Genomic DNA, 24698 nt, shown 5'->3' on the forward strand with positions numbered 1-24698 from the left:
CTGCTTGTGTTTTTAGAATCTCAAAGCTTGAGCCCTTCCCTGCTGTTTAGGTTGAAAGCAAAGTAGAGATTGGACAAATTTTCATTACAGCTTTACATGTACTAACTAAACACAACCTCAAAGTTAGATTTGTGGCAGTTAGAGCCTGCAGCCAGCCTGCCAAACTTGATTTGTAATGGTGAGAGAAATCTGGAGAACCCTAAGAAACTACATGCAAACGTCACATAAAAGAAGCACAGCTAGGATTTTAACCTGGGAGATATTAATCAAAACTTTATTTAAACCTTTTAAATTGTCTTGCAGTTTCATTTTGATTTTCAGGTTGTTGTAGTTTTTTTTTGGTTTATGTAGGCATTTACAAATCTAGGCAATAAGTTTGACTTTCATTGAGGTTTTTAGTATTGTCTTAGTATTGTCTTCAACTGTCAGCAAACCTGACCTGTTTGTCTCTCTGTCTGTCTGTCTGTCTGTCTGTCTGTCTGTCTGTCTGTCTGTCCGTCCGTCCGTCCGTCCGTCCGTCCGTCCGTCCGTCCGTCCGTCCGTCCGTCCGTCCGTCCGTCCGTCCGTCCGTCCGTCCGTCCGTCCGTCCGTCCGTCCGTCCGTCCGTCCGTCCGTCCGTCCGTCCGTCCGTCCGTCCGTCCGTCCGTCCGTCCGTCCGTCCGTCCGTCCGTCTGTCCGTCTGTTTGTTTGAAGGAATCATTCTGTGTTATTTAAAAATGACACTAACTCCTCCCAAAAATAACAGGCCGAAGCCCTTTCTCCTTTAACATCCTTCCTGTTGTCTCTTATTTTCACAATAACACACTCTGTAATATATGTTATTGTGAAATTATGGCCCATCTGACATATCTACTGTCTAATTAAATACACACAAGTAAAAACTGTCAAAAAAGAAAGAGAACCATTAAGAAGAAAATGCTGAATAACATCTAACCCAGTGGAAAAAGAAGGGAACGGTTACAATGGTGTTTCGACATGTAAAGCTCTTCAGGCGAAAAATATACATTACATAAACCAAACTAACTTTACAGATACTTGCTAGTTTTTCAGGATCTCAAAATGAGAGTTCCATGATATCACTATTTGAGGGGAACAAACCGCAAATGTCTGGGAAAAAGCCAGATTTACAGAGATTGCATAGATTTTGTTAGAGTGCAGCTCTGCTCAGACATGCCAGCATCATTAACCTGAAAATGATGCATATGGAAAGAACAGAGAAGCAAATACGAAACAAAACTTACAAGTTGGCAGTCGTAGAAATCTGTTCCAAATAAATCAAAATGCGACAGCAGTTAGAACAATTAAAAACGAAAAAGCAAAACAGTCAAAATGCAGACTAGATGAGCAAAAGACAAAAAGTGAACTAGCTTCATGTTTTCAGAATGCTTCAGGATGTACACAAACAGGATTACACTTGTTGGCACCTCTCTGTTGATCGTCTCTTCCATAAATTGAAATTGACCAAAGTGATGAGTAAACATTTCTAAAAATCAGATTATTTATTATTGCATTCCAGAAGTGTGAGGCACAAAATACTAATTGAAAAAGACTTGACTTGATCTTTAGTTTCTCTATTGTTGGATGGAATCAAGCAATTTCTGAAACCTCCAGACTTATCAACAGATTTTCTGCTGTACTCCTCACTTGTCTCAGATTTGAAGGGCATTTTTCTTCATTTACCACCTTTCAGCTCCAATTGTGCTGTTCGTCATGTTTTTAGCTGTTTATTTATTGTGGGGTCTTTATCCTGTTAAAAGACACATGAGTGAAACCATTCTGACTCTTAACAGAACATTTATCTGCTTGTTGGCTTTAAGATTTTATGATACCAACCCAGTGCAGTAAACCATCTGTCAATCTTCAGAACCTGCTGAATCCTTCTCGAGGTCACTGTGCTGCTGGACCCAACCCAGCTTGTCTAGGGAGAGTACACCCTCAACAGGTCACCAGGTCATTGCAGGACAACACACTCACTGTCAAAGTGATTTCTAAACCACAAGACAGACAAAAACAGACCAGTACGATTTCTCGTGAGGAGAGCCAGAAACAGACAACCGTCCAACGCCTCTGTCTCCAACAGCTCTGTGGATGCCTGTCCGACCTCCTGTTTTTTTTTTTTTTGAATTGGTTGTCCTGGTTACGGAAAATAATTTTGAATCTAACAGATGCAAGGTCAGTAGTTAACAATGTTTAAACTTCTCGCTGCAGACATGGGAGTGTTAGGTCACTGTTCCTGAATTGGGTCTTATCAGTTTGTATCCCAAACGTGCTCCGCTTTCTCAGACATCTCCTTCCTCCAGATGGTATGTGGAGAAGAAAAAATCCCAACCCAGCAGCCTTCAATGTGTAAGTCAACAGAGTTCAAAAACCAGTCTTAAAAACAGCATTTAGAATGAAAATAAAGTTTATATATCCAACACTCACACATCAGGACATATCATTCATCAATTAATTTATGAAGCATGTTTTTTGAGCTGTTCAGGAAGCCGGACTCGTGGGAGAAAATCCACACATGCACAAGGAGAACTCCACACAGAAAGGACCCAGCTGAACAAGGGTCTTCTCACTATGAGCGCAAATCACTACACCACCATGCACCCCATGCAGCAAACCAGCCCAGGCAATGTCCAGTCCTCCTCCGTGTTTAACAGTAAAGACATTTTTTTTCCTTTGAGTGTGCTTCATTTTTGAGTCTGTAAACACGGAGCTGATGTGCTCTGTGAAGATGCTCCAGTTTCGTTTCCCTGTCCAAAGGACATTATCCCAGAGGCTTTGCAGAATACATTGCAACACATTCTAGACTATTTTTCCTTATTTAGTAGTCAATAGTTATATTGTTCCATTCATTTCGTGTAAATATCTTAAGAAACTTTCTCCATATTCTTTAACATAAAACATATGTAAAACCTTAAAATGTATATTTGAAAAAAAGATTATAAACATGAGAATTATTTTTCAAAATTAAATTTGTTTTTCATGTAAAAAGTTGCTTTGCTCATCAAATTGTGCTTGAATTCCCCAGTTCCAGATAAGCATATTTTTTTAGGGAAGTGGTCCAATTATTAAACTCTTTAGTTTAGCCATTACCTATTGAATTCTATAACTTTATGTTTTTTTATGATTAATGTTTATTACACAAACTACCGGTTTGAAGCCCATTGAGATGACAATTTTTGTAATATAGGACTATATAAATAAAATTGACTTGAATTTTCTCCTAAGGGTGTGTGTAAAAGCTACATGTGTCTTTAGTAGTGTTTTTTTATTTAAATCCAAAAAATGTATGATTTTAAAGTCAAAATTGGTTCTCATTTGTGATTTTTAAGGTTATTTCATTTAAGTGCACAAAATCCTAATTTGGATGTTTTGTCAAATTGTTCTCAGTTCAAAAGGTTAGAGACTGGATCAAAAAAAACATTTTAAAATTGATGGGGTGAAGAGAAAAGGTACCAAAAACCTATGAAATAAATCAAAAAGCATATTCAAATGCTTTGAAGCCGAAGTAATATTTAATTCATTCTGAAAAATCCACAAAGTGGAAGTTAAAAAGAAGGCAAAGTCATGTGGCGCCATCTGGTGGTCGTTAAGAAGAACAGCAGCTATATAGCAAAGTTTGCGTAACTCCACACTAGTCCCGCCCACAAACCCGCTGACTATTGGCCAATCAGAATGTTGATTTCAGAACAGAAGGACGTGAATGGTCAGTTTGCTCTGCCGGAACAACGTGCTCACGTAAACACATGCACTCTAGGCTTGCGTAACTCACTTTGCTCACCTGCAGTAAATGTCCTTTTTGTGTATTTTTAATGAAATTTTTCATAGTGTGTGGGAAGGAAAGCGAAAGTCTAAAGCTGATTGTTTTGATCTACCTATTTGTTTTTCAGAGATGCCCACGTCTCCCGTGAAAACGCGGATTCCTATCACCAGCTTCGGGCATTTGATAACGGAAGTGAAGGTAAGACCATCATCATCATATGACCATCTGAACCTGTGAGATGAAGCAGAAACGAAACTAAACTATATTTTTGTTCAAATCTAAGTATTTGATGCATGAGATAAATGTTGACCTTACTGACCCTACCGCTGGTCTCTCACCAAATATGACATTATTATTCAGTCACACATGCGCCCAAATTTTTTTATAAAATAATCAAATTGGTATTTTTAGTACATTATTGTAATTGTGTCTAATAAGGTTTTTTTTTCTTGTATAAGACCAGTTGTGTCAGTGAATTAAGTGTCTCACTGAAACAGTTTATTAAACACCCACTGCAATAAAAATAGTTATTTTGCATGTTTCTCATGATGAAGGACATATATAAAGAAAAGTAAGTTCCTTAATATTTCTATATTCAAATCATTGTGAATCAGGAGCAAACGAAAAAAATGCTGTTTCAAAAACACTGTACTTGTGACTTAGAAGCTTGTAGGGCAGGCCACAAACTCCCCGCTCCGCTCCATTCTGATGCATCTGCTTGCAGACAAATAGATCCATGTTGTATGTTTTAATTTTCCTCGTCCGAGCTGTGTTACATGGCTCACAGCTGTATGGCTGGATAGCTCCAATACTGCTTGCCATTTTTGTTGTACCATTGGTTGGGTTGGAATGTAAGGGACTAGCGTGGCTGAGGGGATGGGGTTAGGGGTGTAGGAAAAAATGAATTCAGCGATGTATCGCTATATTTCATTTGGTGATATTTGTATCGATTTAAAATGCTGTCAGGACGATATTTATTATATACCGGTATATTCTTCGGCTTCTGACTCGTGTTTTCCACCCCCGACCGCTAGTTGGCAGCAGAGCACACTGAGCCTCTTTGAGCAGCTCTACATCACACAAAACAACTACAAGATCTCAGCGAGAAGCAGCTTGTTTTGTTGTTATGAGACATGCACTACTTAGTTTTTACTTAGGATGGGTACCGAACCGAAACTCTGTGCCACGTTGCTGCCAGTATCATAAAAATGCGGATTGTGGTGCTTTGTAGCGGGTTCAGATGAGAACGAGTGAAGCTTTTGCAGAACTCACAGCAATAGATTCTTGTTCAGCAACCTAATGGATCAGAGTGATGTACACAACACTCTGAAAAAAGGCCAACCCTGTGGGGATGAGCGGTGAAATACGTGATAACAGAGCTGCAGTGCAGACTGTCATGTACACAAACCATCTTAGCCACATTAAAGCGCTCTCCTTCATCATGTTATGTTGCATCATCACACTTTATTGTTTCTGGAAAGAATTGGTAGTTTATTTTTTATTTTTGAAGCACCGTTCAGGCTCATGAACCGTTAAAACGTACTGGAGAAGCTACATTTAGCAATGTTGAAAATAAACAGCCCTTTATATACTCATTCATACTTTTAGAACCTTACTGGTTAAGCCACATTCATTCTTTTTTTTTTCGTATACTGATAAATATTTTGTTGTGGAAATCAGACAATGTTGACTGTTCCCTTTAAGAACAAATGTATTCTAAGTTACCAAAATAAAAGCACTATGAATTTGCTTGGATAAAATACACTTATATATGAGATACAGTTGGAGTGCTTAACATTGTGATCATTGAATAAAATGAATTTTACAATTTCATTACATTGAAAGGCCTAAAAACATTCAGGTATTTTTTTTTTAGTCATACTCTTGAAAAAATGAAAACAAAATGTGTTCCGGTACAATATCGTGATATGTATCATATCGTGGGATGCATATCAGATACGTATCGTATCGCCAGTCTCTTGCCGATACACACCCCTAGGTGCCCCCCCCACACAACTTATTGCTTTTTACTGCTGCTCTGCAGAAACTATGTCCTTAAATTCAATGCAGGTTTTTGAATTTTGCCTAGAAATGGTGTAATCATACTTAAAAATCCACTGGGAACACTTTTACAATAGATGAGAAGTTGATTGGAGTGAAACTTTAATGAAAATATGTGAAACCACGCATTTTTATTACCGTATTTACTTAAACCAGAAGGAGATTGGGTTCATCTACATACCTATAAGGATTGACCAGCTTTTAGCCATTCTAAAACTGGTTGGGTAAATCATTGTCATTAACTGCACGTCCCAGGACCAGCCCAAAATATGGAAACACAGCTCTAATGCTTCAATTTTTACATAGGTGGAGATATAGTAGGTATGGCTACACAGGTGTAGTCACTGAAAGAATGTCAGAGCCTGAGTCTTTCTCACCAGGCCATTTTGTTTCATGTCAGTGGATCTGTGTTATTTTTGACACAGTTTATCGGCACTCCTAAAACACCACTGTTGTAGGACTGTCTCTTTCTTTATTTCTTAACTGTGACATTTTTTCTATCATTGGTTATTTTTTTTTAATACGTTTTATTTTGATTTAGAATTCATTAGCAATTGCCCATGAAAAATGAAATTGAAATATGTAAATACAATAGTCCAAGCATTTCAGTCCGGGAGGTGCACAAGTCTACTTAACCAATACAGCACACTCTGTTTTAATCTAGAAAATGAACATTATGGAGCTTGGTGTGGTTCAGTACTTGTGTTTACACAGCAAGACCTTCCCGCAGAACAAAAAGAACAAACAGAAACCAAAGAGAGGTAAGCTGTTTTAGTTTCAACTAAAAAAAACACCAATTCTGATAGGTGAGAAATAAGAAGAGTTGGAAAATATGGTTCACGCTCTCATCAAAATGATATTTGAAGTAGTAAGACCTCCCCATTGACCCCTTATGCATGTAGCCCTGTCTTAAACGAAGGAAAAAAGTAGTTGGGATGGGCGCTACATGCAGAAGAGCAAGGGTTTTCAACTTAGAAAACATTTATTGACGATAAGGCTCTGAAAAAAATGTGTCTAAATATTCAGTGTAATATATTTTTAAGTAGCCGAGAATTGGTGGTACATCTGCATGTAATTAATATCTAACTCTCACTTAAAATTATTTCACTACAATTGAAAACTTTTTGACATAACATAAAACACATGGAACACATGAAACACACACACAACAGGAACACTACCAGGACAACTGCTGGCATCACCAAGAAAACTAGATAAAGAGGATCCACTAGCCCTCATGAACTTCTTCTTCCATAAATCAAACACCTCCCCAGAAGTACATTTGAACAAATGTTTGAAGTTTTTCAGTCTATCCGGGTTGCATTTCAATTCCTGCCTAATTTAGCCTTTCAGTAACAAAGAAATCCTAAATGCCCCTTTTACAAGTTTCCTCAGTTCAGAAACATCTTCAGCAGGTTGGCAACTTTATTTGATTGAATCTTCATTCTCTGTTAATTATTTGCGTCTGGTTTAAACTTGGACTTTGTCATGAAGATTTTCCCTTTAACGTCAAAGTGGAGGCTAACAAGCGGATGCTAACTTCAGTCGTGTCAAAATTTGAAGGTGTGATGGACAAATAAAGCGAAATAAAACGACTCATTTTAAAACTGGCATTTTCTAAATATATTATAAACGTGAATCCATCGTGTCTGCATCTTTATTATTGTGAGATTATGTGAAACATTCGACGGTCAGAAACAAATGTCTCCATAAATCCACACGTCGGGAAAGACTCGTGGTTTTGTCTGTAAACAGCAGCTTTATGTTTCTTTGGAGTTGAAGTTCGTCAGTTTCCTCACCGGCTCTTTTCTCCCCAAAGAAACTTTCCAAACAGGTCTTTTTGTTTGGCTTTTGTCGCTTTTAGTTTTGGGCTCAAAACTTAGCTAGCGCTCCAAACGAGCAGCCTCTTTATGTCGCACGACGTGGCAAGAAAGGCGGATGCTGTGAAAAGAATTCGGTAATTTTTTAACAAAATTAAAAGTTGGAGAACACCCAAAACGTCAAAAAGTGACAGGGAGGGGCCCCGAAAATACATCCATAAATGACGAGTTAGGAGTGAGAATGTGTTGATTGCAACAACAATAAGAACTGCACCATTTTAAATAAAGGCGCCCATCGTATTAGCTTTGCGACAAGTTCAGATCCGGGTCAGGGTCTGGGTACGCATGACCCAGCATCTGGGTCCAGACTCTGGTCCGCTAGTTAGTGACCGTTGCAAAAGATGGACCATCTAAAGGTCCATCTATGAAGCATCTTATAATAAAATAAACCTACCATGTCTCAATAAAATTGTATTTTCAAATATGGATTCGATTATCCATTATATTATCTCATTTTGAAATTATTTTTAATTGTATAGGTTGAGTCGATTTGATTGCGCTTCAGACAGATTCATCTGGTTCAATCCTACAAATCCAATCATCGATTAATCGATGAATCGACCTTGTGGCCCAAGTCTTGTGGCCCAGACAGGCCTGTGCCGGTTCCCAGCCTGGATAAAATACAGGGTTGTGTCAGCAGGGTATCCAGCGTAAAACTCTCTGCCAAACCAAGTGAACGCTGATTCATTGTGGGGACCCCTGAGGGGATGTGCCGAAAGATGAACTTGGTTATTATATTTCTCTGCTACATTTTTAACATCTTTTTTGGTAATCCTAGTTTTTTTTCATTATTTTTTTTGTACTGCAAGTCATTATAGTTATACCAATCAGAACTTTTGAAACATTTGATTGACAGATTCTCCCAAGCCCATTTTCAAGTGATGGGTGAGTGGACTTCCAACAAAATCAGTCCTGATTGGTGTGTGGTTGCCATAGAAATGTTGACTCAGATCGGCTCGAACCAATCACAGCTTATTTACGATTTCTTCAACATGGTGGCATCCGTATCGTGAAAAAATAGCCACTGAATTGGTTTCATTTAGTTGGAGATGTAATGAAGTCATTTTCTATGGTGCAGTTCTCATATACAGTCAATGGTGGTGACGCTCATTCATTGGTTTTTTTAAGTTCATCTAAATATTTTTTTTCTTTATTTACCAGCCTTGCCAATGACATCACCCAACCCTGACCTTTCCCTAAACATACAAGGAAGACGAAACAAAAACAAACCAGCCTGACAGTGGTTTGGAGTATGCACACTACGACTGTTTTATAGCTGGGAACATAAAGGTCACATGTCAATCAAAGGCATGTCTCACTACATGCTTTAGCTAATTATCTGCACTAACAATGGTCTTTTTTTGTTTTTTCTGGTTATGAACCGGTTGAAGTGAAAATGTGTGGAATTGCAGAAGTAGGTTTGTTTTGTGTCACAAAGACTATCTGTGCAGCTAGAAAGGAAATGGTATAAAAAAGAGGTAAAAAAGTGATGATAAAGCAATGAGATGAAACATTGTTGGGAAATATTCTTGAGGTTTTAAATAATGAAACGTTGCTCTCTTCGTCTGGTCATTTCTGAGTAGCTGTTCAACTGGTGTTGCCACTCATTGCGTTGTAGTTTTTGTCTGAGTGAACAGGGTGACCTGCCGCAGTAAAAATGAAACCAAAGACGTTGTTCCAATCTGACAAATGTTTGTAGAGTGAAGTTGACTGGTTTAGGCAGGCTCACTCAAAAGAATCTTTCAGTTTTGTCACATTTTAAATTGTTTCCTTAACCCCTACAGACCAGTGTTGTCCTCCAAGAATCTCCTAGTTGTTTGTTTAAACTGCGGGTTTCACATTCAAAAAGTGCAACCACCTCCCCTTACAAAAGGTTGCTCAGTGGGCTCTATGTTTGTTTCTAGATTGTAGAAGGCCTCTTTCCCCTTTTTTTTTTATAAAAAAAGCAGCTGTCTGAGAACTGAAATCTAGCCAAAGCTGGCAGTTCATCAATTTGACGTGTTTCTGTTTAAACTGTTCTGCTTTCGCATTTATTTGACTAAAGGCTGTTGTGGGACACCACTTTTATCTGCGCTATATATGGCCTGACATTTGTATGAACTCCTTAACCCTTAAGAGTTTTTGAACATGAACTTTACAATTTGGTCCTTACATAATTTCCCTTTAAAACTTTTAGGTGGCAATACTTGATGCCCATCTTCTTCATATGACCCTATCCTCTTTTTTTTTACAGATATTTTGTCATATTTCAAAATAATTCCACAAAAAAGGGCAACTGTACAAAAGACATCCATTCTGACTGGTAAATGTTTGTTTTTACTGTAAAAAAACACAGAAATTGAGATCAAACTGTTGAATAACAAAGATCTAGAGTGTATAGTTACAAGAAATGTGTATAAATCCCAAAACAAAGCATAGACAAGGTCAAAACAATGGGGAAAAAGGCTTTTTTAGGAAAACAGGCAAAGCTCCAATAAACTATATTAAATGTTCCAAGGTTTTTTTCTAAGGGGTATTGCACATATATGTGTTACAACCCCTGTTATGTTTCTTTTCTAAGGTTATAACTTTGAAACCTTCATGTTAAGTTAATTCATTCATCTTCTGATCCGCCACTGTGCAGTTTGAAAATGAAAACATATATTAATGTTAGTGTCTCTTTACTATGTCATTGTAAACAGCTTTGGAGTGGCAAAGGTAACGGTGAGTGAAGAGACTACTAAGGGTTAAAGAGTTTTTTTTTTGTTTTTTTTTAGTAGCTCATAATGTTTAAAAATGTAGATAAATTCAGCTTCTATGCTTTTCTGTCCTGGTTATTGTGCATCTTTAGAAACAGCTGTTTGGGATCGAGGCGCCATCTTCTGTGGAACTCACCGGATGGAGGAAACATTTCAACAGTTACACTCTGCAGGGTCGTCGAAATGTAAATGACACACAAAAAATAATTTTTGTTTAGGAATTTTTTTGCCGTATCAAGTCCCATCACTCAGAAATTTTCGCTCTCTTGCAGTGTGTCTTGGCTACTTACGGGATGTTGGTGATCGCAGCAGCTGCCTATGCGATGAGCAGACGGAGCAGAGAAGACAAACAGATGCCCACCTCCACAACTTAAAAGTCCTGCCTCTTACATCAATGCTGACAAAATTCAGAGTATTATTTATGAGCTGAAGGAAAAAGGGAAAATGTTATTGTTGGACAATGATTGATCTTAGGTTGCATGTCTGATAATAAAGAATTTGTTTTCTCACATTATAGAAAAATGGAAATGTTGACACACAATGAAGCTGCACAATTGATGTCTCTGATTAGTCTTTACTTCCTCCTTGCAGGAAATGTGGGAAATCAGAAGCAAAGCAAACAAAAGAAAAGTGAAACTTTGAATTTTTTTGGCTTCTGCGGTTCTGCGGCTTTTTCAGTTACGGAGAAGAAGAAGTAAATGCATTATCACACACGTTTGTTAAACCATGAATGTAGGACAGTTGAGTAGAAGTAAGCAGCAACAACCACAACATCTACATGTCTTTTCAGTTGATTTTTTTTTCTTTCTTGCCGAGAGCCTTTCACTAGAACATTTTGAGGTCAATGTATTCATTTGTTTGCACCTCAGAGGTGTCACAAAACATTTACTTTAACGTGTGTGATACCTTCAAACAAAGCAAAGTAGTGGAGGTGCTGGTCTTGATCACTAAAAAGCCATAGAATGAAACCCAACAGCAGTCAAGCTCTTATTACTGCTCAGCAATCTGTCAAAAAAAAAATTGCAAAATATGTTCTGCATGCTGTCTTATTTTCCAGAAAAGATTGTCCCATCCGCAAAGTTCAGTGAAATCCCAAGAGGTGCAGATCAGAGTGCAAGGCTGAGCATGCTCAGTGGTAACGTGTGCAGCGTAAATGTTAAAAGTTCTTAAGGCACATGCATCACTTGACATTAGGAAGTGCCAGGACAAAGCACCCCCCCCCCTTATATATGTTTAAAAATATTTTGCAACAGCAGCTTTTGCTTTTGCACAGAATGTCCACATCATCAAACTAAGCTACAGTCCCCAAAGTAGAAAAGCTAGACGACAAAAGCGACTTTTTAGACATTAATTCTATGTTTTAAGCAAATATTTATTCCTACACATTATAATTGAATAAAAACACTTTTTTCCTTGTAATTATCATTCCCTTCCCTGTGACATGGAGAAAAAACAGCGCGCGCGTGACCCAGACGCGCGTACGTGAGAGAGCGCGCGCTGCTGGCAGATCACGTGATTTCAGGGAATCCATCGAGTTAAAGAGAAAGCGAAAGCGTAGCAACTGAGAACACCTGAGGTGGGGGGGGGAGTAGGGTGAAGATGGGAGGGGAGAGGGCAGGTTCGTTCTTTTTTTTTCTTGTGCCTGAGGATTTAGTGTCAATGATGAAAAAGTTTTGCTCTTCGCGAGCCCAACTTTCAGTTTAAAGCAGCTTCAGCTCAGAAGGTCGTCATCCGAGAGCGGATCTCTGCGAGCTTCTGCAGGAAAGAAGCCGACTGACTGACTGAGGCGCACCGCTGCTCCCTCCAGCCGGCAAGTACGACCAATGTATGTTATTTACCTACCTACAGATTCATTCATTCTCAATGACAATTTCAAATTCGTTACTAATATAATTCAACTTTTAAATAGCACTTTGAGTAATGACAAAATCTTCTTTATTCTATTAAATTCTATATTTTTCTCATCATTTATTTAATGAAATTAAGTATTTTCTCGCCTTTAAAACTTGATCAATGACTTTTTAAATACAGTTTTACGAATTTCCACCAATCACTCTGGCCTGGCATGCAGTCCTTGAATGCATGCAGTCTTCAGTTGCACTAAAATAAGCAATCCCATTAGAGCCAGAGGTGCAATATTGCAACAACAAAAAAACCCAAACATTGCAACCACCTCCACCCTACAGTTTTCCTAGAAAACCGCCCATTTTCACGTAAAAGTTCATGAAATTTGCACCAGGGCCCCACTTCTATGGTGTCTACTGCCTGCTATAATGACAATATTTTGTGGAAAACAGGAGTTTTTCAGGGTGTGGCTGGAAGGGGGGTGTTGGTGGGGAATGAGGTGCGTCCAGGATTTCGCCCTGGGCGTCAAACTGGCCCGGACCGCCTCTGATTACAGCCATGCACGGTTTCCTAAAGGCGTGGAAACTGACTGCTCAACTTCATCCTCAGCTCAGGCAATAAACAGCCTTGTGGACAGCTGTCTCTGTGCACTGCAGATCATGTTGTATTTAGTTTTTTGTTTGGAATAACGGGGGAAAAAATTACAATTTTTGGACGCTACCAAAGCACACATTGGTCTAATGAAACACTATCAGTATAAAGTGGGTTGATTTACCTTTTTTTTTTTTTTAAATATTTTAAATTTAATAACTTATTTATTTACATTTTTATTTATTGATAATGACATTATCAGTGTCTTTACTCTTGTCAGAAATAGCAGGCATGCAAAAACTGGAAGAATCCAAAAGACAAGTCACTGTTTTTTAAGGCTTTTAGTGTATAAATTGTGTTGTGTGCCACGCGGAGGCCTCAAAAAAGCCTTTTGGACGTTTCTTTTAGGAAAAAAGTATTTATGTGTGAATCATAATAAAACTAAAACTGATATTTCTTTGTACTATCACCTCACTCGACTTTTAACATTATTTCAATAGAAGTTCCTATAATCTTTTTTTTTTTTAAAGGGTACAAAATGACTTTATAGGAACTAAAACCTGAAGAGCTGAAGTGTGAATCCCTTGGAAGTTTTCTGTCTGTCCCTCCAGAACAAAAAGCATTCCAGTCAATTTAAATTGTACAGAATCTCAGTCAAAGAACCACAGGAGCTTTTCAAACACACAGGCCGAAGTTAGTGAGAGCTGCAGTAACCATTAGCAATCAACATTATTTAAAAAGTTATAAAAACTAAAGACCCACTGTGAGTTTTTGGTGTTTTTTAACATGTTTTTCATGATGGAGGATAAAGAAATTTGAGTTTAAGTCCAGACATTCGACTAGACTGGCACTAAAAGTGTCATGCCCTCTTCCCGTGAGCACAACTACTCTCTTTTGTGTTTTCATTCAAAACTTTTCACGTCAAGAGATTAAATGAAACGATGTCCTTTTGTCTTTTCTCTGTAGTTTTCCATGGTGGGGCTGGAATAGTAAAACGTTTTTATTTTTTTCAGGAGTCAGCTCCTCCTTACTATGCGCTCTTGGCTCATTTCCTTCAAACCTTCATTTTACAATAATCAAGCCAAAACCGAAATGGAAACTAAATGATTTGTTGTGTTGCTGATAAGCATCACAGAAAAGTTTGAAGTTGTTCACGTAACCCCGTTTCACCACAAATTTTACCTTAAGATCTGGTTGATGGTGCTTTAGAAACTTTTTTGACTTTTTTGGATGAGGAATGTTCGGTGCTGCCAAATATTTTAACTTTCTTTTCACTTTGCTCTGTTTTTTAGTTTGGATGCCGGACCGCTCCTGCTCTTTCCCAGCCTTCTGTCATCACTGCAGTTGGGGGGGGCGGAGGTTTCATTGAAAATCTAATTAGGATGGAGTCTCGGAGAGGACCATGCGGCCAATGACTGGGTGGGAGGGACTCAACAATGGGGGATCTGCCTGTAAAACAGGAAGGAACTGCGAGCACAGGCAGCCGAGGAGTGGATTTCCCATTCTAGGATGGTCAGAGACGGTCTTAACAGGACAGCAATACAGTGCCAAAAACAGAACAAGCCAGCTGAGATAGAAGGCCAGAGTCAAGCCCCCGAAGAAGGCACAAGTCCTGAACAATCGGAGAACCCAGACAGGCAACTGGAGCCTCTGTGGTGGAACCAACCTGTGGAGGAGCCCATACCATGGAGCCAGGTCAGTACTCGCTGTAATGCCGTCTGCTGGTGGGTCATTGTTATGGGACAGTGAAAAAATCAGTCTAGAGAAAAAAAAAAACATATATATATAAAATTTCTAAAGTCACAATCTAATAATTTTGTACCATAACAGCATGAATGTCTTAAAAATCAGGGCAGCAAACTGTACTAAAAGTACCAGTGTGTCAAGAAAGAAGCTCAATTTTTTACTCATAGCTACATTTTTATGACACATTGTTCTTCAGACTTTAATTCAAGTTTTAAAGTGTTATTATGTTGACTCTAAATCTGTTTAAAAAAAAGTTTTACACTTAAATGGGGCCTATTTTTGTGCAAAAATAAAATAATAAAATACAGCTACTTTTAATTTTTATTTGGCTGTTTATGAACATGATTGAATTTATTTAAAAAGCCAAAATAAAAAACTAACTTGTACACATATTGTTGTTCAGAAGAATGCTTTGCATTGAGATAATTGTTTAGGAAACTCGGTGCCAAAACCACCAAATGAATTCCTCAAGCTTGTATAATTGAAAGGTAACTGGTATTCCAGGAACAATAAATAAAACTCTCGTAACATTTCAGATTTACCAGATTGACTGTAACAGTCAGGAGTAGCACAGAGCTGACACTGGCAGTGAAAACAGGCTGATATCTGCTCTGAAAAGTGGACTTTGATTACGAACAAGGGAGCAAAAGTCCACTATAGGTTGGTTTCCTTTTTTATTAGTTGAAAGCCAGTGGAGGAAAAGTGAAACCTTCAATGAAATAACTACTTTTGGCTGATTCTGAAGTGATTGGTGAGTGAAAGTCAAAGTCAGTGAAAACAAAGGCCTCAGTGTTGACAATAGGAGAGAGAATCTGGCAGTATCACTGACTGCAACCTTTGTAACCCAACAAAATCAAAAGTCTAAAGCTTTCAGTAAAGAGGTGAGTGAAGAAGATGAGTGGATGTCAGTTTTTTTTGTTTGCTTTGACATTTTCACAGACGTCTCTACAGAAGTGGGGCACATGCATGAAAACAGGTCGAATAAAAACATTTTCTTTCTTACTTTTTTTCTTCTTTTTCATCTCAAATACAAAATGAGAAAAAACTGTTTCGAAAAGACAGATAAAACCAGACAGTGTTCACGAAAAGGAGAGGGTAAAAGAAAAAACTTGAATGATCCCACCCCTTTTTACAACACCTTTTGTTGTGCATATTTCTATTTAGTTTTTTTTTTTACCTCAAAACATTCAAATTGCCTTCTGTATGACATCTATGCAGAAGTGACATTTGCTTATTTGCTTTTATTAATCATTTTGTAATGTTTCACCAGTGACAGCTTGTAGGGTTTTTTAATAAATACATGTAAACCTTTGCTTTATTTTAAACTTTCATCCAACCTTTTAAAGGTTGATTAGAAAAGGCATCTTACTGCAGTCCAAACATCACAAAAAAAATCCCCTTCTGCAAATTAAAAGACCCACCTTGATGATAATTGTGTTTTCGGTGTTTTTAACATGCTCTTGTGGCATTTTTCCTCATGATGGAGAACATATATAAAGAAAATTAAGATTAAAATTGCAGCTCTGAGTATTTCTGGATTCAAATTGTTGTGAATCAGGAGCAGACAAAAAAATCCTGTTAAAAAAAAACGTATTTGTGACAGAAAATACACTTCATTCTGATGCATCCACTTGCAGATGAATAGTTACACGAACATCTTTGTTTTCCTCGACTGAGCTGACATCTGGCTTTAATTGCTCTGATATTGCTCGCCATATTTGTTGCACCTGTAATGTTAGCTTGGGGGTGTGAGGGGCTGTAAGCTAGCAGGATACGGTGTAAACGGAAAGCTTGATTATGGGTGAAGGGAAGAAGACGGGATTTGGTTTTGGCTAAAAAAGGCTTAATCATAATCCAAAGACCACTGGGAACGCTTTTACAATAGATCATAAGATGATCAAAGCGGAATTCACAGAAAATTTGTCCATTCTCTCCATGTCTTGGGTTTTTAGTTTTCTTTGTTTCACTTGTTATATACATTGTAGATAACTTGTAGTGTGTGTTTGTGTTGTTTTATGGCAGATCAGTCAGACCTTGAGATTTAGTCTCCAAACTCCTCATATCACATTTCTGTACATGTATGAAGTGTATGTTGAAGGACTTTGGTCATCTTCTATTCTGGTGAGTCTCATGTCACGAGAATAACAGCAATTATGGATGTCGTGAACATAAACTTTGCACTTTCACTTAAACCTATAAGATGTACTACATTCTTGCATAAGAGCTTTGCCAGGAATTCATTCAACAAAGATCTATCTAAAGGATGAACATCGACAAAGAGTTTCAAATTTTAATAAATCTTCTAGTCCATCAAGCTGGGAAAAAACTTTAAAATAAAAATGGTATTTATTTAACACAGACATAAAAGGAAGAGCAAAAAATACAAGATTTTTCATTTGTTTGTATTTGGTACAAATGTTCCATGAAAAAAAAAAAAGTTAAAAGTTTGCGTGACTTTTGCGGATGTTACTCTCTGTCTCCACTTGTTTATTAGCTTAAGACAAAAAAATAAAAAAATCCAGTCTGTAAATGAGTTTTTTTCAAAGCCAGATCTTATTTATAAGCAGTTGTGTTTGAAGGAATTTCAGTTTTTGACGCCTCTTCTGCTGCAGCCTGTGACCGGAGCTGAGGCCGACTTCTTCACGCACCTCCGTCCATTCAGCAGTCAAGAAGCATATAAACTTGTGAGGCACACGTACCAGCAGCTTCAGCACAGCGGCTTCTACTGGGGTCCAATGACAATGGAGGAGGCCCATGAAAAACTCTCCCATGCTCCCATCGGAACCTTCCTCATCAGGTAATCAGATACTCCCTTTATTGTGAGGGTTTGCCTGCTGTTTAATTATTTCATTCCTACATTACACAAATGTTGTTTTTATGTTATTCATTCAGAAACAGAAGTAATGAGGGTGTAGATATTAGCCCTGACATCAGTAACTTGAGATTCTAAAGGGAATCCAGTAGATGTAACCTGGAGCAATAATCCCAGATGCCAACTATGGGATTAAATCCTGATGTTGTGCAGCAACATTGTTTACTCCACCAAATTGTGTCCTGAAATTTGGCAACGGTATGGGGCAAGGTAACGTTAAACGTTTAAGAAATTCATCAATGGCTTCACCCATTAAAAAAAAAAAAAAAACTAAACACCATTGATGAATTAAGCTCTTGACAAATAAACACTGATAATAAATTTGTACCTAGTTGCCAGTTTTCATAAATAGAAAATAAAACAAAAAATGTTTTAAAAAACCCTATATTTTTGTAACCAGTCTTTTAATGCGTTTACTTTTAATGTAAAGTTGGGGTTTTTTTTATGTGGGAAACGGGAATTTGCTCCCTGCTGAAATGAGGAACATCAATATTTTGTTTTCTCTTTTGGTATCAAATTCAAGAACAAAATGTTTGGTCTTCAGTGACGCACTTGTCTGCACCTAACCAGTCATACTCAAGTGAATCTTTAACAGCTTTAACAGTCATCTTTTTCACATTTCTTAGCAAATTTTAAAGAAAAAAAGACAAAGAAAATTCTGTTCTTTAGTTTTTAGGAAGTTTTGGGTTTTTAATGAAATTTTATTCACATTCATTTATCAATCAATAAATTCCTTTGCCATGGTTCATACCTGTTTCGTTTACATTTTTTGTTCCCCCTCCAAACACCAGAACCTTTTTTTATTTCTTAAAAAAATGTTAAGACTCACACCTGTTAGGTTTTCATCCATATTTTTGGTATATGAGCATATTCTGATCTTTTAATCTCTGATATTTATCTTATTTATGCGTGGTTTCCAACTATGTGTAAAAATCAAGTATTTAAGTTGCATAAAACGGGAAGCCGAATGAACCCTGTTTCTGTCTTTTTGCAGAGACAGTGGGCAGCCAGATGTTTTCTTTACCCTTAGCTACCAAAGTGAAGATGGCCCCACAAGTGTCCGCATCATCCTGGAGAACCTCCTCTTTAATCTGTACGGCAGCCTCAGGACTTTTTCCTCGCTGTTTGCTCTGCTGACGTACTATACAAGCTCATCGTGTAAGCTGACGGAACCGTATCGCAAGCAGCGCCCGGAGCGCCTAAAGCAGATGTGCAGGAGGGCGGTCATACGCGCGTATGGATCTGAATGTACAAGTACCTTACCTGGTCTGAGTGTTCAAATGAAAGCTTATGTTCGTGCATATCCTCACTGTATTTAGACACACCTGCTGCTTCAAGATGTGTGTTATAACTTATCGTTTTTATAGATGTACCGTATAATTTATTGTAAAGTACAGCTTATGCTTTTAAACTTCTTTCATTTATGTACAGAATGATTTAGACTGCACCTAACGCAGAAGGTGCACAGCTGTTTTTTTCTGCAACATTTTAGGGGAAGAAAACAGCAGCTGGACGGCTCAGTTGGCTGCGTGTAGGACTGGCACACAGGAAACCATGGGTTAGTTTCCCAGGGGGCCTAATGAGCTTCATCCAGTGTGGGTGTTTAGGGAAGATCCTTCACGCTTCTCCCTACCTATGTAGGCCCGGGTGTTGGTCTCCCTGTGTCGGCCCCCAGCCTGAATGAAATACAGGGTTGTATCAGGAAGGGCATCAGGCATAAAAAAATCTCTGCAAAATCAAAAGTGCGACTCAGTTAAAGCTCATTCGCTGTGGTGACCCCTGACGGGATATGCCGAAAAGGTGAACAACAACATTAATTTAAAAAAAAAACACAACTCCAACACACTCCATGACACATTTGCTTGCAGGTCATTATGAAGTAACGTTGACTTTAGATGAATAACTTTGTTACTCCCTTGAAGCTAATGATCTGTTTGAGAGCAAAACATTTCCTTTAGGTAACATATAATTTATCGTCCAAGCTTTTTAGAATAATGTGACTTTTTTGTAGTTTTTTATTTTACTTTTAAAGCTTTTTCTTAAAACACCATAGGACTGCCTAAAATCTAACATCGGTTTCAAATAAATCCTTTTGTTTGAGCCATACATAAAAAAATCTACAAAGACAAGGTTCATCGTGACTTCTGTGTTACAAGAAAAACAACATAACATTTTCTTGTCATTTTTCAAAACTCATCTGATTGTAGATCTACATCTTTCATGAAGTGATTAGATGTAGTTTATACATTTCATAGGGAGGCTTTATGAGAGTGAAGATAATGTATGTTTTTCACCTTTTTTGTAAAGTTGAGCTGTCAGATCTAAAATAAGAAACTTTTTAATTGTTATAAATATATTTTTGCTTATTTGCATGACTTGTACTCAGTTAATTACAGTTATTCTTTCAAACCGTTTTTACACAATCAACAGATGTGGTTACTGGTGGTTTTCTGTGGTACTGCTGGAGGGATTCTTCATAAAACTTGAATGATGACTTCATGTAAATAATATGCTCTAAATAAATTCAATCATGCTGTTTTTAAATTTAGTGGTGTACTGCACTGATGACAGAGTTAAAGGTTGAAGAATCTGCTGTGATCAAAACCAGTTTTGTTCCTGGGTGAGCTGGGTAACAGAGAAATAAAGAGAGAGTGGCAAAGATTTCTATGCATATTTGCTCATTTTTAATGGGTGTTATTCTAGATTCAGAGTTCTGTCTTCATTTTTTTGGCTATTTTTCTGTCCCACTTCTTGATTTAAGATAAGATAAAGATACTTTATTGATCCCAGCTTGGGAAATTGCTTTGGAGAATGGTCGCTGTGTGGAGTAACCTGGAAGTGTCTCTCAACTTCAGGGAACCTACATCCATTTCTGATTTCTGAATAAAACCTCTTTAGTTTTGAATCCACATCCAGGAAGTTCTGCTTTCAGTCCAGACAGACACTGCTAGTACCAAATGCACTCAGCTCCTCTGTGGTTTTGTCTTCCCAAAAAAGTTTTGTCAGTTTTCAAATCCAAAACTATAAATTCTTTCCATATATCGAATTATTGCAAGGTTTACTAAAGGAAAGGCAGAGAAAATCACGAAGTCAAGGATTAATAATCATGAGTTATTTATTGTGAACTATCCATGCAAAGTTTAAGTTGAACAAAATGCCTGTCCTTTGTCACATAGTTTATGCAGCTTTTCATTTCCAATTTTAGACCATTTCCAAAACTTGCAAGATCATTAAAAAGTGCATTTATTACTATAAATATAAATATAATATAAATATATAATAAAAAATAGACTTACACATAGTATAGATTCAGGGCCCATGCACTGTTTCATTGATTTCAAGTGTTTATTTATTTTTTACATAAATTGGGGTTCCAACTCATAAAACCCACAAAAACAAGATTTCAGAAAATTAGTATACTGTGGAGAAATCACCATTTACTTCTTGGTTTTTGCAAAAAGATTAATGACAGAGATAATTATCACATCCATGTAATCAAAATAAAGTATTTTCCATCTTAAATACTTGGTTGCGAATCCCTTTGGCTAAAGAACAGTCTGTAAATGTTCCCTAATGTCTTTTTCTTCTCAAGGTGATGTTCAATTTAGTGATTTAATGGTATGGTGCAAATTAGTGACATGACAGGATTAAAGCCATGGTCAGAAACTCTGAATCCAAGATCTTGAAAGTTCTTTCTTCACATCTTTATCCTCTGACTTCTAAGAACAAAAAAATTGTGCATCTACTCTTGTTAAACTGCTTCCACTCAATTAAAAACCAGAGAGGAAACACTTGTAAATCTTAACTTTTTACAGTTCCATATATGGATTTATAGATAATGGTAAAGAAAAGAAATATATGATGGAGGTATATGGAAGCAGCCACAGTAGATCATCAATTCAGTCAAATAAGAAATTTCTTGGAAAGTAACGATTGCACATTTGAGTCATCCTTTTAAGATTATTTTAAGATGGTTAAAAAAAATGTGCTTTACGCTATCTGCAAAAACAATTCTGCACCTAAACTACAGCTACCACATTCTTTACATGAGTAACCCCCCTCCCCCCAAAATAGCTGGAGACAACGGATTTGATCAATTTTTTTGTTGAATTTTTAAAACATCCGAATTTGCATTTACTTTTTTGCTTAGGTTTTGTACTCAAATTTGTTTAAACTCTTATATATAAACTCGAAAAATTTTCCATTTCCTTTTTTTTTTAAATACAACGACAAAAACAATAACTTTCTTATACTTGATGGATTTTATTTTAAAGTAACGCTATATTTCATTGAGAAGATTTTATTTATTTACTTACTTACTTTGGTTTCAAATGAAAAGCACGTGGGCTCATGGATGAGTCCCAAGTTTAAGAGTGAGTATCTCTGAATAGACGATCTTTGAGACTTGTGCTCCCACAAACACCAGAATCACAACAACTGGAGCGAAAGGGGCTCGTGCCTATGGCTCGTGCCCAGTTGCTTACGAAATTACACGAACGACTGCGAGGACTCTACATGTGTGCGCGCGCCCGCGCGCACTCTGACTCAGGCGTAAACGGCAGCGGTCACACGTTAAACCTCAGCGACCCGCGCGTGCTCTCCTGCGGATTAGGGTTTGTCCGATTTTGGTTTGACCCAAAGAGCATGAGGGCGCTCGCGCTCCACCGCTGTCACGCACGCTCCCGCTGACGCCGTCACGCGGATTTAATCTGAGCATCCTCGCAGGGCGCGAGCTCCCGTCCGGTCGGTTCGGTTCTGCGGAGGGGAGGTGATCGGCGCCGAACTCCTGTCTGAACCGGTGCGGCATCCATCCCTAAACCCCCCCCCCCCCCCCCCCGCCCTCGTCTCCAGCGGGAGGCCGGCAGGATGTAGCGGCAGTTCACGGAGGAGAGAGGGGCGGCAGAGGAAGAGAGCTGGACCGCGCGGACCGGGGCGGGACGGACGGGACATGGGGAAGGACCAGGAGCTGCTCCAGGCCGTGAAAACCGAGGACTTGCTAACAGCTCAGCGGCTTCTGCAGAGACCGCGGCCAGGAAAAGCCAGTCAGTACGCCGTCCATCCTCCTGTCACGCACACGCACCAGCTCCGGACAGCGCAGGCAAAACCTGATCCTCTGTGTTTTTGTAGTATGACAGCAGACATCAAGATGTAGCTGGCAATCACGCACGCGTGTCCCCCCTCCCCTGTTCCCCACTATGAGGCAGGGATGAGGTGCGCGCGCGCGCGGATACCGGGTGCACAGAGGTCCTGCACTGTTCTCGGGACAGGCGGATTATTGGTGTGTGAGGAACCCAGATGTTCGTGGTTATAGTGTGATAATTGTAAGTGCAAACGTGCAGACATTTGGAGCATACATGTAAATGAGTGAGTGCCCTGTGCGCGTGCGCATGGGTGCCTCACATGAAATCAGATGGGATGTGAAGTGATAATTAGATTTCAATTACAGCCTTGGAGCTGCTCTCATCTCCTTAACCCCTTCTGCTGACACCTACTTCGCCCCAGTTCCTCCCCCTCTGGGTCTTCTTTGGGCCCTTCCTCCGGGCCCTGCCTCCTTTCTGTGCATGTTTGTCTTTGAAAATTCCAGCAGTGCCATGGACAAGAAAATGTTTCTCCTCAAATGCCAGAACAGATCAGCCCTGAGTGGTCAGGCTGCTGCACACTGACAAAGAGACTAAAGATGGAGGGACTGAGTGTGGGGGGGCTTGCAGGACAGAAGGAGTGACCCAGTGTGGTGTGTCGAATGGGAGGTTAAAGTGTGTCTGAATCCAGGTTTATGTTTGAATAATTAAACAGTGAGCCAGGTCTCCACTGCGAGAGGATCTAAAAGCCCTCGTGCACGCACACACTCACAGGCAAGCGTGGACGAAAACACACTTGACACGTCGGGTGTTAGTCATGTGCCTGACTGTGATCGTATTATAAATAGAATGCTAATGAAGTTCAGAGCATGGCGGGTTAGAAGGGAGTCGCTGTGATGGTTTCTACTGTCACAAACGACACAAATGAACGTTGGGGATTAAAGGAGTGGAAGTGGACGTGAGATCATGTAAGACCTGATCTTTAAATTCAAAATTCAACAGTGACTGAATGATAACTCTAACCTGAGCTGTGAGTATATCCTTTGTACTAAAGGCATTAAAGTTTTAGCTCACCTGTTGTTTTAGCCTGAATTAAAGGCAAAATCTATATTGTCTTTTAGTGTGTACTAGAATTGTAATGCTTATTTACAAACACCAGGGCTGCATGATGGTATAGTGGTTAGCACTCTTGCCTCCCAGTGAGAAGGCCCTAGTTTGAATCCGACATTCATAGGTAAGATGATTCTACATTATCCCTAGGTGTGAATGCAATAGTGAGCGTAATTGTGTGGCCCTTCGACAAAGTGGCGTACTGTCCAGGGTGTACCCCGCCTTCGCCCAACAGTAGCTGAAATAGGCTTTAGCCACCCTATGACCCTAATGCTACATACCCAACGGCCAGCTCTTTTCCAACATATGAAAGATTTGGTGTGGTATAATTCCGGCCGGACACAAACCGCAATTATTAAGTCCTACTTCATGATCAATTTTCAAACTGTTGGCACTTCTTTGAATTGAAAAAGATGCCATCCCTACCAAACTGAGTCCCTGATTGGTCAAAGGTCAACTGGTTTAACTTTTAACATGCGTTCAATGACTTTGTGTTTTGTACGTAGAGCCCGAAAACAAACTTAAAAACGTGCATAGTGACGGGTAAATGCGCGAGATTTGAACACAGATCTATGAAATGCGCCTTTACGTGTCTTTACGTCTTTATGTCTTTATGGCTTTGCCAAGCTCAGTGTGAACATATTATGAAAGGGATTAAGTGGGTTTGGAAAAAATGGTGGATGGATATTTACACACCTGCACCTACCAGAACGCTGAGGCATAAATGGGATTTGGTTTTTTGGGCAATAAAGTGGGTCTCAATTCGAAAAATACAGATATCTATTGTCTTTTACACTGGGCCATTCAGTTCACGCTTTGTTCAGCAGGACCCAAACCAGCAAACTTTGATCTAGATTTACATGTAGTAAGTAGATGCGTTCATTCAGTGATTTACAGGTTTCCTACAGTTTAGGAGAATGTTGGTTAAGTGAGCCTCTTTACACAGTGAGCCTCTTTACATGCACACAACTCTGTTTGCAGGGAGTTAAGAGATATATTGTAAGAAATGGAATAATCAGA

At 38.7% G+C, this 24698-nt stretch overlaps 2 protein-coding genes and 1 long non-coding RNA gene across 9 annotated transcripts in view; all 3 read left to right on the top strand.

Moving 5' to 3' along the window:
* The first annotated feature begins 3661 nt into the window (after positions 1-3661).
* LOC101165207 lies at positions 3662-10994 on the top strand. Its single transcript, XR_002290458.2, has 4 exons — positions 3662-3780; positions 3885-3955; positions 10529-10621; positions 10709-10994. It is a non-coding gene; the product is annotated as an uncharacterized LOC101165207 (long non-coding RNA).
* A 1036-nt stretch (positions 10995-12030) lies between these two features.
* On the top strand, positions 12031-20151 carry LOC101165453 (suppressor of cytokine signaling 1). 2 transcript variants are annotated; one of them, XM_004065965.4, is made up of 4 exons: positions 12031-12261; positions 14165-14567; positions 17231-17415; positions 18485-20151. In XM_004065965.4, exons 2-4 carry the CDS (start codon positions 14382-14384, stop codon positions 18807-18809), a joined length of 696 nt encoding a protein of 231 aa, XP_004066013.1. In that variant the 5' UTR covers positions 12031-12261; positions 14165-14381; the 3' UTR covers positions 18810-20151. The 2 variants fall into 2 exon arrangements, with proteins under 2 accessions (XP_004066013.1, XP_011475512.1); XM_011477210.3 differs by having other exon boundaries at positions 12031-12250.
* A 1670-nt stretch (positions 20152-21821) lies between these two features.
* The window catches only part of LOC101161704 (caskin-1), a 50028-nt gene continuing 47151 nt past the window's right edge, over positions 21822-24698 (top strand). Inside the window, exon 1 of one of the 6 annotated variants that reach the window (XM_020704288.2) lies at positions 21822-22532. In XM_020704288.2, the coding sequence (XP_020559947.1) occupies positions 22439-22532 (94 nt within the window). In that variant the 5' untranslated portion in view covers positions 21822-22438. Of the gene's footprint in view, positions 22533-23413; positions 23599-24698 lie in introns of those variants that run through there. The other 5 variants (XM_011477219.3, XM_004066030.4, XM_020704301.2 and 2 more) reach the window with 5 other exon arrangements.

The sequence above is a fragment of the Oryzias latipes genome, chromosome 1 (assembly GCF_002234675.1).
Source record: "Oryzias latipes chromosome 1, ASM223467v1".
Lineage (NCBI taxonomy): Eukaryota > Metazoa > Chordata > Actinopteri > Beloniformes > Adrianichthyidae > Oryzias > Oryzias latipes.

Coding starts and splice junctions, on each gene's coding strand:
- LOC101165453 (XM_004065965.4), top strand. CDS start 14,382: ATGGTCAGAGACGGTCTTAACAGGACAGCAATACAGTGCCAAAAACAG. Junction 14,568..17,230: donor AGCCCATACCATGGAGCCAG/GTCAGTACTCGC, acceptor CTTCTGCTGCAG/CCTGTGACCGGAGCTGAGGC. Junction 17,416..18,484: donor ATCGGAACCTTCCTCATCAG/GTAATCAGATAC, acceptor GTCTTTTTGCAG/AGACAGTGGGCAGCCAGATG.